Source organism: Bos mutus, chromosome X (assembly GCF_027580195.1).
Source record: "Bos mutus isolate GX-2022 chromosome X, NWIPB_WYAK_1.1, whole genome shotgun sequence".
Taxonomy (NCBI): Eukaryota; Metazoa; Chordata; class Mammalia; order Artiodactyla; family Bovidae; genus Bos; species Bos mutus.
Window position 1 is genome coordinate 85,643,041 of NC_091646.1, and position 14,493 is coordinate 85,657,533.

Genomic DNA, 14,493 nt, shown 5'->3' on the forward strand with positions numbered 1-14,493 from the left:
CCTCAGCCTCTCTGGTTGCTCTGTGCATATGATCCCAGGGATAGATTGGAAAAACCTGGTTTTATTTATCTCTTTGACTTCTGTCCTCCATTTTATCCTGTATTTCACCCCTAGTTTTCGCTAACTGAGCATCTCTTACTTTGATTGTCTGAGCTTCTGTTGAAACCAGAGTAGTCTGAGGTCATACTGAGACAGGGATTGTTTGGACTTCCATGTGGGCAGTTTGAATACCAGTTTGGAGTCCCCGGTACAGGAGCAAAGTAAGAGGACAGGAGGGAGCTGAAGGTTTCACGCCCAAATCTATACCCTTAGGACATAAGTCTGACATATTTCGCAGAGAGAAAAAGGGCAATACATATGCTACATCTACCCATTTCCCTTGTTCCTTACAGAACCGGTCTAATTGTAGAACAGTATTATACTTAAGAGACCCTCCAACTGGCCACCATTTGCCGTCCTCCAATGGATACCGTGGCCATGCAGTATCACATAGGAAGACCAGGTGTGTCTTCTTTAAGCCCTGGGGATCAAATCTATCCCAGTTTTTCAGGATACAGTTCAAAGGAGTGAGGCTGGAATTGTTAGCTCCCATCTGTAAGAGAGAAAAAAAAGTGACCAGCACCATTCTTTCTACCGGAGGCGTCCCTCCCTGCTCTAGATGGGAGTGTAGACAGATGTTACACCAAAAGCTTTTCCTTCCTGGTCGGACTTAGGCTGTCCCTTACCGACGCAGGCTCCGTACTCGTCCCTCCCCATTCTACCACCGAGATGAGGTGGGGATGTACCAGGGGTAGACTTGATAGCATCCCTACTTGACGTCCAGCTCTTCACCTTTAACCTTGCTTGCCTCTGATGTCACCCGGGGTGAATCAGAGTAACCTTCCGGAATGCCTCCCAAGCTAAGACCTCTGTGGGAAACATTCATCACCTGAGTGCCTGTGCACAACCCTGAATATTTCCTGACTACAATAAGACTGATGCGAACATAAAACTGAGATGTTCTTTCCAAGCATCACCACACCAGTATAACAGCCTCCTCTGATTCACTAAGAGCCGGCATTACCAAAGAAAAAAATCCCATCACAGTCCCAATCTGAGTAACCTTTAACCTCAGAGATGTTCTGGGAGCTAGAGCTCCATCTAGCTTCTGAACTTTCTATTCCTAGCGAGGCTAGGCGCTTTCTTGAATACCAATCCAAGTTTGGGACCTAAGCCACAGTACACAATAACAGTATAGATCACAAGTCCCTTGAAAGTCTATGATCCGATAGATTAGGTTAGTACTTCTAATTCCCAAGCAGTTATGAAATGGTCAAAGAGACCAAAAAGTTTGACCGAGAAAGGAGAGTTCAGTCCACACACTTTGCCCATTTCTGGTTGGTTCCCAAAGGAGACATTGGGTGCCTCTTGGCATTGGCAGGTCGGTATAACCCCCAACAGGTTTCTGCCATAAGCCGTATGAGATCATCGTGGAACCGCAGAGCAGGGCTCCTTACTTGCTTCACACAGGGCATGCCATTCATTCACATAAGCACATCGTAGAGTTAGTAAAGCACAGCAGAAAACATGTTCGCTAAGAGAACAAAGAACTAAAGCGCCAAGCATCCTTACCTTGTCCTGAAGATCCCGGATGAGCCCCCAAGATGAAAGGTTGTTGTTGAATCACACGAAGACACTGGGATTCTCGGCCCCCGGAGGAGAAGAATTCAATCCGGGGCCAGAGACGAGGCTTGATCGCTCAGAGCTTTTGTGTAATAAAGTTTTATTAAAGTATAAAGGAGATAGAGAAAGCTTCTGACATAGGCATCAGAAGGGGGCAGAAAGAGTACCCGCTTGCTAGTGTTAGCAGTGAAGTTACATACTCTCCAATGAATCCAAAGAGTGTCTAGAGGTTGTAAAGACCTCCCATAATTTACATTTTAAGATAACAGAATTAGCCAGAAGGTTTAATCCAGAGACTGTCCTCAGGCAGGACACATTATTATTATATAATCCTAAAGAATGTAGAGAAGGAAAAAAAGGTTTGTCCTTTCTTCCTCCTTGAGAATTCCAGACCCCTCTCACCTTGGGGACCCCTAGACTCCCTATCAACCTGCCTAGGAACTGACTCTCTCATAACCATGACTACCAGCAGAGAAGTGGCACAGATGCTTGTGTCCACCACCAGCGAGTGCAGTCTGGGCAGGAAGGCTCAGGCTGCATCCCTGGTCCTTAGGGTAAGGACGGGACTTGAATGCCTTGAGAACAATCTGAGGGAACTAATGTGACATAGTGACGCAAATCGTAGGATCACCAGAGAGACAAGAAAAAAAAAAAAAAGGACCTTTCCCACAAAAGGCTCTTATGCCACATGGTGACGCCTGGCGTGCTCACAGAACAAAGGATTGCACCATATTGAGTACCAAAGGAGAGTAAGCTGGCTGCTGCTTAGGGCCTTCCCTCCTCAGAGGCAGAGAGGCAAGTACATGACAGCCAGAGCCGGAAGGCAAGGGGCTGCTGCAATCTCAGCCCCAGAGACCACATCTTCCATCAAACTGTGAGCAGGCTGCCAGTTGCTAACCGTGTCTTCCTGGGATCCTGGACGGTTCACATTTGCCAGGAGTGTCACAGCCTTAGATCAGCTCCCCAGAGGAGACACACGGCACACCCGGGACTGTGCCCTCACGGCACAGCCGGGAAACTGAGTGGCCATTGCCAGGGAGGTGCATAAGATGCACGGCCCACTTGGGACAGTGCACTCGCCAAGCACTCAGTTGCCTGAGTGGCTTGGACCTGGGAAAGGCAAAAAGTGCACAGCCCATCTGAGTCTATACCCTTACAAAGCACCCAAGAATCTGAGCGGCATAAACCTTGGAAGAGTACATGAAATTCAGGGTCCACTTGGGGCAGTGTCCTTGCAGAGCACACTGGAGCCTGAGCAGTGTGGACCTGGGAAGTACATGCTGTCTTGGGCTGTGAAAAACTGAGTGTGGTCCATCCAGTGTGAGCACTCCCCACACATGCCAGCAGTATTTGATTGCAGTGTCCCTCTCTCCCCACAGCACAGCTGAACAAATGAGCCTAAATAAATGGCCACCTTTGCCCTCTTGGTCAGGGCAGGAATTAGACACTGAAGAAACTTGCAGAGGGAACAAAAATAAACAAAGAAGGGAGAACCACCTGGAACTGACAAGTGAAACAGATTAAAACCCTTCAGTTAATGCTGAGACTGTGCATTTGAGGTGCAATTTTAGACCTTGAGAACAAGTACAAGCAGGAACAAAGGACTATCTGATACTGAACTGACAGCACACTCCCCACAACAGGTCCAGAGAAATTCCTAGATGCATTTTTACTATCATCACATTTTAATTTTTTGAAAACTTTAATTCTTTATTATTCCTTTAACTTTCATTTTTATAGTCTACCTTTCAAAACAAAACCCGATTTTTTAAAAAAAAAATTCCATATATATTTTTTTAATTTTTGTGATTGATTTTGTTTTATATTTTTATATTATAATTTTGAGAGTCTAACCTATTCTAGATTTTTAATTTTTACTTTCTGATATTTGTTATCAGTTTTGTACCTTTAAGAATCTAATTTTCAGTATCCATTTTCACTTAGGAATTTGATTACTGGCTTGATTGCTCTCTCCCTTTTTGACTCTCCATTTTCTCCTCTGGGTCACCTCTATCCCTCTATTTCCTTCCTCACTCTTCTCATCTCTATACACCTCTGAGCATCTCTCTGGGTGTTCTGGGCTATAGAAAGCACTTAAGGATTTGATTATTAGCTTGACTGCTCTCTCCCCTTTTGACCCTCCCTTTTCTCTTTTCAGGTCACCTCTATATCCTTCCTCCTGCTTCTTTTCTCTATATAGCTCTGTGAATTTCTCTGGGTGTTCCAGGCTGTGGAGAATTGTTTCACCATTAACCTAGGGGTTTTATCTTCTCTGCTGTATGGATGGAGATGCCTTGAGGCTACTCTAAGAGGACCGAAACCCAGAGGCAGGAGTCTCACCTCCAGAACTTTAGAATATCAGAGAATTCCTGACTCCAGGGAACATTAATAGAGAAGAGCTCACCCAAAAGTCTCCATACCTACACTAAAACCAAGCTCCACTCTAGAACCAACAAATTCCAGTGCAAGACACACCATGGTAATTCTCCAGCAAAAAATGAACACAACCCTGAACATTAAATGATGGATTGCCCAAAGCCATGTCAAATACAAGACACCCCAACACTCACTACTGAACACTTTATTGCACTCCAGAGAGAAGAGAGCCAGCTTCACCCAGCAGAACACAGACACAAGTTCCCCCAACAAGGAAACCTTGACAAGCCACTAGTCCAACCCTACCCACAGGGAGCAGACCCCACAATTAAGAAGAACCATGAACTCTAAGCCTGCAGAATAGGCACCCCAAACACAGCAAACTAAACAAAATGAATAGGCAGATAAATATTCAGCAGGTAAAGTAACATGATAAAAACCCACCAGAACAAAAAAAAAAAAAAAAAGAGGAGATAAGGAGTCTACCTGAAAAAGAATTCAGAATAATGATAGTAAAATGATCCAAAATCTTGAAAATAAATGGAATTTAAAAAAAAGAAAATAAATGGAATTGCAGACAGACTAGAGACAAGGATTGAGAAGATGCAAGAAATGTTTAACAAGGAGCTAGAAGAAATAAAAAAGACTCAATCAATAATTAACAATGCAATAGCTGAGATTAAAAGAACTTGAGAGGGAACCGACGGTAGAATAACTCAGGCAGAAGAGAAGTGAGGTGGGAGATAGAAGGGTGGAAATAAATGAAGCAGAGAGAAAAGAGAAAAAATAATTAAAAGAAATGAGGACAACCTCAGAGACTTATGGGACGGTGTTAAATGCCCCATAATTCAAATTATAGGTAACCCAGAAGAAGAAGATAAAAATAAAGGGCATGAGAAAATACTTTAGGAGATAATAGTTGAAAACTTCCCTAAAATGGGGAAGGAATTGGCCACCAGAGTCCAAGAAATGCAGACAGTCCCAAACAGGATAAACCCAAAGCAAAACACCCCAAGGCACATATTAATCAAAGTAACAAAAATTAAACAGATTTTAAAATCAGCAAAGGAAAAGCAACAAATAAAACACAAGGGGGATCCCCATAAGGATAGCAGCTGGTCTTTCAATAGAAACTCTTCAGACTAGAAGGGAATTACAGGACATACTTAAATTGATGAAAGAGAAAAATCTACAACTAAGATTCCTCTGCCCAGCAGGATCTCATTCAGATGTGAAGGAGAAATCAAAAGCTTTACAGATAAGCAAAAGTTGAAAGAAATCAGCACCACCAAACCAGCTCTTCAACAAATGCTAAAAGATCTTCTTAAGACAGTAAACACAGAAAAGGTTTATAAAAACGAACCCCAAACTATAAAGTAAAATGTAACAGGATCATACTTATCAATAATTATCTTAAATGTAAATGGTTTCATTCTTTTACAAGTGGTTGACCAGATTTCCCAGCACCACTTGTTAAAGAGATTGTCTTTAATCCATTGTATATTCTTGCCTCCTTTGTCAAAGATAAGGTGTCCATATGTGCGTGGATTTATCTCTGGGCTTTCTATTTTGTTCCATTGATCTATATTTCTGCCTTTGTGCCAGTACCATACTGTCTTGATAACTGTGGCTTTGTAGTAGAGCCTGAAGTCAGGTAGGTTGATTCCTCCAGTTCCATTCTTCTTTCTCAAGATCGCTTTGGCTATTTGAGGTTTTTTGTATTTCCATACAAATTGTGAAATTATTTGTTCTAGCTCTGTGAAGAATACTGTTGGTAGCTTGATAGGGATTGCATTGAATCTATAAATTGCTTTGGGTAGTATATTCATTTTCACTATATTGATTCTTCCAATCCATGAACATGGTATATTTCTCCATCTATTAGTGTCCTCTTTGATTTCTTTCACCAGTGTTTTATAGTTTTCTATATATAGGTCTTTAGTTTCTTTAGGTAGATATATTCCTAAGTATTTTATTCTTTCCGTTGCAATGGTGAATGGAATTGTTTCCTTAATTTCTCTTTCTGTTTTCTCATTATTAGTGTATAGGAATGCAAGGGATTTCTGTGTGTTGATTTTATATCCTGCAACTTTACTATAGTCATTGATTAGTTCTAGTAATTTTCTATCGCAGCACTGTTTATAATAGCCAGGACATGGAAGCAACCTAGATGTCCATCAGCAGATGAATAGATAAGAAAGCAGTGGTACATATACACAATGGAGTATTACTCAGCCATTAAAAAGAAAACATTTGAATCAGTTCTAATGAGGTGGATGAAACTGGAGCCTATTATACAGAGTGAAGTAAGCCAGAAGGAAAAACACCAATACAGTATAATAACGCATATATATGGAATTTAGAAATATGGTAACAATAACCCTGTGTACGAGACAGCAAAAGAGACACTGATGTATAGAACAGTCTTATGGACTCTATGGGAGAGGGAGAGGGTGGGAAGATTTGGGAGAATGGCATTGAAACATGTAAAATATCATGTATGAAACAAGATGCCAGTCCAGGTTCAATGCACAATCCTGGATGCTTGGGGCTAGTGCACTGGGACAACCCAGAGGGATGGTATGGGGAGGGAGGAGGGAGGAGGGTTCAGGATGGGGAACACATGTATACCTGTGGCAGATTCATTTCGATATTTGGCAAAACTAATATAATATTGTAAAGTTTAAAAATAAAATAAAATTAAAAAAATAATAAAAAAAATTTCTTTTAATGTAAATGGGTTAAATGCTCCAACCAAAAGACAAAGGTTGGCAAAATGGACAAAACCACTATAAATGCTGTGTGAAAGAGACACATCTCAAACCTAAGGGCACATACAGACTGAAAGTGATGGGCTGGAAAAAGATATTTCATGCAAATGGAGACCCAAAGAAAGCAGGAGTAGCAATACTCATATCAGATAAAATAGACTTTGAAATAAAGACTATGATAAGAGACAAGGACACTACACATTTTTCAAGGGATTAGTCAAAGAAGAAGTCATAACAAGTATAAATATATATATGCACCCCCCAGAGGAACACATCAATACATAAGGCAAATGCTAACAAGTACGAAAGGGGAAATTAACAGTAACACAATAATAATAGGGGACTTTAATACCCCACTCACATATATGGATATCTCAACCAAACAGAAAATTAACAAGGAAACACAACCTTTAAATGATACAATGGACGACTTAGACATAATTTATATATACAGGGCATTTCACCTAAAAAAAAAAATGTATTTCATCCTTTTCTCGAGTTGACATGGAATATTCTCCAGGATAGAGCACATCTTGGGTGATAAATTTAGCTTTGGTAAATTTTAAAAGACTGAAATTATTAAAATCATCTTTTCTGATCACAATGTAGCAAGATTAGATGTCAACTACAGGGGAAAAATTATAAAAAATACAAAACACAAACATATGGAAGCTAAAAACACGTTTATTAATAACCAACAGATCACAGAAGAAATCAAAAAAGAAATCAAAATACACATAGAAACTAATGACAATGAAAACACGACAACCTAAAACCTATGAGATTCAGTAAAAGCAGTGCTAAGAGGTAGGTTCACAGCAATACAAGCTTACCTCAAGAAACAAGAGCATCATCAAATAAACAACCTAACTCTACACCTAAAGCAACTAGAAAAAGAAGAAAAGAACACCAAGTTAGTAAAAGGAAAGAAATCAGAAAAATCAGAGCAAAAAGAAATGAAAAAGAAATGAAGGAGACTATAGCAAAAATCATCAAAATTAAAACTGGTTCTGTAGAAGATAGGTAGACAAGCCACTATGCAGACTCATCAAGAAAAAATGAGAGAAGAATCAAATCAATAAAATTAGAAATGAAAATGGAGAAATCACAACAGACAACACAGAAATACAAAGGATCATAAGAGACTACTATGAACAATTATATGCCAATAAAATGGACAATTTGGGAGAAATAGACAAATTCTTAGAAAATTATAACCTTCCAAAACTGAACCATGGAGAAATATAAAATATTAACAGATCCATCACAAGCACAGAAACTGAAACTGTAGTAAAAAATCTTCCAACAAAGAAAAGCCCAGGACCAGATGGCTTCACAGGTGAATTCTACCAAAAATTAAGAGAAGAGCTAACACCTATCCTACTCAAACTCTTCCAGAAAATTGCAGAAGAAGGTAAACTCCCAAGTTCATTCTATGAGGCCACCATCACCCTATTACCAAAATTGAACAAAGATGCCACAAAAAAAGAAAACTACAGATCAATATTGGGGCTTACCTTATGGCTTAGCTGATAAAGAATCTGCCTGCAATGAGGTACACCTGGGTTTGATCCCTGAGTTGGGAAGATCTGCTGGAGAAGGAAAAGGCTACCCACTTCAGTATTCTGGCATGGCGAATTCCATGGGCTATATATTCCATAGGGTTGCAAAGAGTCAGACATGAGTGAGCGACTTTCACTTTCACAGGGCAATATCACTGATGAATATGGATGCAAAAATTCTCAACAAAATTCCAGCAAACAGAATTCACAATATATTAAAAAGATCACACATCATTACCAAGTGGGCTTTATCCCAGGAATGCAAGGATTCTTCAATATTTGCAAGTCAATCAAAGTGATACACCATGTTAACAAATTGAAAGATAAAAACCATATGATTATCTCAATAAAAGCAAAGAAAGCCTTTGACAAAATTCAACACCAGTTTATGAAAAAAAGTTTTAGAGAAAGCAGGCATAGCAGGAACATGCCTGAACATAATAAACACCATATATGACAAACTCACAGCAAATATTATCCTCAATGGTGAAAAATTGAAAGCATTTCCTCTAAAATCAGGAATAAGAAAAGTATGCACACTCTCACCACTACTATTCAACATAGATTTGGAAGCCTTAGCCACAGCAATCAGAGAAGAAAAAGAAATTTAAAAATCCAGATTGGAAAAGAAGTAAAAACTCTGTTTGCAGATGACATGGTTCTCTACATAGAAAAGCCTAAAGACACCACCAGAAAATTATTAGAGCTAATCAATGAATATAGTAAACTTCCAGGATATAAAATTAATATGCAAAAATCCCTTTCATTCCTATACACTAACAATGAAAAAACAGAGAAATTAAGGGAAAAAATCCCATTCACCATTGCAACAAAAAGAATTAAATACTTAGGAACAAATTTATGTAAAGAAAGAAAAGACCTCTAAACAGAGAACTATAAAACACTGACAAAAGAAATTAAAGATGACAGAAATTGATGGGGAGATATACCATGTTAGTGGATTGGAAGAATCAATATAGTGAAAGTGATATGTATACTACTGAAAGCAATTTATAGATTCAATGCAATCCCTATGAAGCTACCAAAAGCACTTTTTACAGAACTAGAACAAATGATTTCACAATTTGTATAGAAACACAAAAAAACTACAAACAGACAAAACAATCTTAAGAAAGAAGAAGGGAACTGGAGGAATCAATCTGCCTGACTTCAGAATATACTATAAAGATACAGTCATTAAGACAGTATGCTACTGACACAAAGACAGAAATATAGATCAATGGAACAAAAAAGAAAGCCTGGATAAAAATCCACACTCCTATGTACACCTTATCTTTGACAAAAGAGTCAAAAATATACAATGGAGAAAATACAATTTCTTTAACAAGGGATGCTGGTCAATTATGTGTAAAAGAATGAAACTAGAACGCTTACTATAACCATACACAAAAATAAACTCAAAATGGATTAAAGATCTCAATGTAAGACAAGAAACTATGAAACCCTTAGAGGAAAACATAGAACATTCTCTGACATAAATCACAGCAAGATCCTCTATGACCCACCTCCCAGAGTAAAGGAAATAAAAACAAAAATAAACAAATAGGACCTAATTAAACTGCAAAGCTTTTGCACAATGAAGGAAACCTTAAGCAAGGTGAAAATGCAGCCTTCAGAATGGGAGAAAATAATTTCAAATGAAATAACTGACAAAGAATTAACCTCCAAAGTATACAAACAGCTCATGCAGCTCAATACCAGAAAAATAAACGACCTAATCAAAAAGGGAATCAAAGAACTAAACAGATATTTCTCCAAAGGAGACAAATAGATGGCTAATAAACACACAAAAAGATGTTCAACATCACTCATTATTAGAGAAATGTAAATCAAAATAAGAATGAGATTCTATCACATGCTGGTCAGAATGGCCACCATCAAAAAGTCTATAAATAAATGCTGTAGAGGGTGTGAAGAAAAGGGAACCCTCTTATACTGTTGGTGGGAATGCAAACTAGTATAGCCCCTATGGAGAACAAGGTGGGGATTCCTTAAAAAACTGGAAATAGAATTGCCATACAACCCAGCAATCCCAGTGCTGGGCACACACACTGAGGAAACCAGAATTGAAAGAGACACATGTACCCCAATGTTCATCGCAGCACTGTTTACAATATCTAGGACACAGAAGCAACCTAGATCTCCATCAGCAGAGGAATGGATAAGAAAGTTGTGGTACTACACCCAAAGGAATATTACTCAGCTATAAAAAAGAACACATTTGAGTCAGTTCTATTGAGATAGATGAAACTGGAGCCTATTATACAGAGTGAAGTCAGTCAGAAAGAGAAACACCAATACAATAATATTAAGGCATATATAAGGAATTTAGAAAGATGATAACAATGACTCTATATCAAGACAGTAAAAGAAACTCAGATATAAAGAACAGACTTTTGGACTATGTGGGAGAAGGCGAGGGTGGGATAATTTGAGAGAATAGCACTGAAACATGTATATTACCAAACGTGAAATAGATCACCAGTCCAGATTCGATGCATAAGACAGGGCAGTCAGGGCCAGAGAACTGGGATGACCCTGAGGGATGGGATGGGGAGGGAGGCGGGAGGCGGGTTGAGGATATGGGGACACATGTACCCCCATGGCTGATTCATGTCGATGTATGGCAAAAACCACCACATTGTAATTAGCCTCCAATTTAAATAATTAAATTAATTCAAAAAAATTAAAAAGCAAACAAAAAGATATACCTGGAGGAACAAGGCAAGCATGGGCTTGGAGTACAAAATGAAGCAGTACAAATGCTAGCAGTTTTGCCAAGAGACTGTCATAGTAAAGGGTAGCAAACGTCATAGCAAAAGAGTCATAGAAAACACCCTCTTCCAACAACACAAGAGATGACTCTACACATGGACATTGCCAAATAGTCAATACTGAAATCAGATTGAGTATATGCTTTGAAACCAAAGATGCAGAAGCTCTATAAAGTGAACAAAAACAAAACCTGGAGCTGACTGTAGCTCAGATCATAAGCTCCTTATTGCAAATTCCAGGCTTAAATTTAAGAAAGTAGGGAAAACCAGTAGACCATTCAGGTATGACCAAAATAAAATTCCTTATGATTACAGAGTGTAAGTAACAAACAGATTCAAAGAAGTAGATCTGGTAGACAGAGTGCCTGAAGAACTATGGATGGAGGTTCATAACATCGTGCAAGTGGTGGTGATCAAAAGTATCCCCAAGAAAAAGAAATGCAAGAAGTCAAAGTGTTTGTCTGAGGAGGCCTTACAAATAGCTGAGAAAAGAAAAGAAACTACAGGCAAATGAGGAATAGAAAGATACATCCAACTTAAGGCAGAGTTCTAAAGCATAGCATGGAGAGACAAGAAAGCCTTCTTAATGAACAGAAGGAAACAGAGGAAAACAATAGAATTGGTAAGACTAGAGATCACTTCAAGAAAACTGGAGATACCAAGGGAACATTTCATGCAAAGATGCACACAATAAAGGACAAAAATGGCAAGGGCCTAAGAGAAGCAGAAGAGATTAAGAAAAGGTGGCAAGATTATACAAGGAACTATACAAAAATGTTTTAATGACATGGATAACCATGACGTCACAAACCTAGAGCCAGACATCCTGGAGTGTGAAGTCAAGTGGGCCTTAGGAAGCATTACTATGAACACAGCTAGTGGAGGTGATGATATTCCAGATGACCTATTACAAATGCTAAAAGATGATGCTGTTAAAGTGCTGAATTCTATATGCCAGCAAATTTGGAAAACTTGGCAGTTGCCATAGGACTGGAAAAGGTCAGTTTTCATTCAAATCCCAAAGAAGGACAATTCCAAAGAATGTTCAAACTTCATCTGACAACAAAATTGCAATAATTTCACACGCTAGCAAGATAACACTCAAAATGCTTCAATCTAGGCTTCAACAGTACATGAACTGAGAACTTCCAGATGTTTAGAAAAAGCAGAGGAACCAGAGATCAAATTGCTAATATCCACTGGATCATTGAAAAAGCAAGAGAATTCCAGAAAAACATCTACTTCTGCTTCATTCCCTATGCTAAAGCCTTTCACTGTGTGGATCACAACAAACTGTGGGAAATTCTTAAAGAGATAGAAATACCAGACCACCTTACCTGACTCCTGAGAAACCTGTATGTAGGTCAAGAAGAAAAAGATAGTACTAGACATGAAACAACAGACTGATTCAAAATTGGGGAGGGAGTACATAAAGGCTATATGGTCTCACCCTGCTTATTTAACTTCTATTCAGAGTACATCATGTGAAATGATGGGTTGGATGAACCACAAGCTGGAAACAAGATTGCCAGGAGAAATACCAACAATCTCAGATACATAGATGAGATCACTCTAATGGTAGAAAGTGAAGAGGAACTAAAAAGCCTCTTGATGAAGGTGAAAGAGGAAAGTGAAAAAGCTGGCTTAAAAATTAACATTCAACACATGTACACCCATGGCTGATTCATGTCAGTGTATGGCAAAACCAGCACAATATTGTAAAGTAATTAGTCTCCAATTAAAATAAATTAATTTTTAAATGAATGTTCAAAAATCAAAGATCATGGCATCCCATTTCACCATTTCAGGCCAATAGATGGGGAGCAAATGGAAACAGTAAAAGACTTTATTTTCTTGGGCTCCAAAATCATTGTGGATGGTGACTGCAACCATGAAATTAAGATACTTGCTCCATGGAAGAAAAGCTATGACAAACCTAAACACCATATTTAAAAGCAGAGGCATCATTTTGCCTACAAAGGTCTGTATAGTCAAAGCTATGGTTTTTCCAGTAGTCATGTATAGATGTGAGAGTTGGACCATAAAGAAGGCTGAGCATCAAAGAATTGATGCGTTCGAACTGTGGTACTGGAGAAGACTCTTGATAGTCCCTTGGAGAGCAAGGAGATCAAACCAGTCATTCCTAAAAGAAATTGACCCTGAATATTCTTTGGAGGGACTGATGCTGAAGATGAATCTCTAATAGTTTGGCCACCTGATGTAAAGAGCCAACTAACTGGAGAAGACTCTGTTGCTGGGAAAGACTGAAGGCAGGAGAAGAGGATGACAGAGGATGAGTTCGTTGAATGACATCATTGACTCAGTGAACATGAGTTTGAACAAACTCCAGAGATGGTGAAGGACAGGGAAGCCTGGCGTGCTGCTGACCACGGAGTCGCAGAGAGTCAGACACAACTTAGCAAGTAAACAACAACAGTATACCACATACTTGCCAACATTTTTCATTTGTAGACTTTCTGATGATAGTCATTCCAATAAGTATGAGGTGATATCTCAGTTTGTTTTTCATTACTCTGATCATTAGCAGTGTTGAGTATCTTTTGCTGTGCCCATTGGCCATCTGTATATATTGTTTGGAAAATAATCTATCAGTTTTTCTGTCCATTTTTAATCAATTTTTGATATTCAAAGTATGTGCGATTTTTATGTTTTCTATATTAACCCATTACTAGTCATATTATTTGCAAATATTTTCTTCCATTTGGTAGGTTTTTCATTTTGTCAGTGATTTCCATTGCTGTGAAAAAGCTTTTAATTAGGTACCACTTGTTTATTTTTGTTTTGGCTTCACTTGCCTTAGGATACACATTCCAAAAATTATTTCTAGGGATTATGTCAAACAGTATTCTGCCTGTTACTTTTTAAGAGTTTAATGGGTTCTGGTCTTACATTTAGGTCTATGTGAAAGTAAAAGTCACTCAGCTGTGTGCAGCTCTTTGTGATTCCATGGACTATACATGAAGCTGAAGCTCTAATAGTTTGGCCACCTGATACAAAGAGCCATTTCTGAAAAGCCCACAGCTAAAATCATACTTAGCCATGAAAAGCAGAAAGCTTTTCCTCAAAAATCAGGAACAAGACAAGGAATTGTCAGAATTTTTATTTAGTATTGGAAGTAGTATCTGAATAACATCAGAAGTCTTAGCTACAGCAATCAGACAAGAAAAAAACAATAAAAGGCATCCAAATTTGAAAGGAAGAAATAAAAATGTCATTATTTGCAGATTGCTCGGAGGAATTGGGGGAAGGAAGAGAAGGGGACGAGAGAGGATGAGATGGCTGCATGGCATCACCAGCTCGATGGAC

At 38.7% G+C, this 14,493-nt stretch overlaps 1 protein-coding gene across 1 annotated transcript in view; it reads left to right on the plus strand.

Annotated features, from left to right (window-relative positions):
• Window positions 1-2,120: 2,120 nt before the first annotated feature.
• LOC102270837 (germ cell-less protein-like 1) overlaps window positions 2,121-14,493 on the plus strand; it is a 50,521-nt gene continuing 38,148 nt past the window's right edge. The window contains exon 1 of the mRNA XM_070366595.1: window positions 2,121-2,216. Coding sequence (XP_070222696.1) covers window positions 2,121-2,216 — 96 coding nt within the window. The remainder of the gene's footprint in view (window positions 2,217-14,493) is intronic.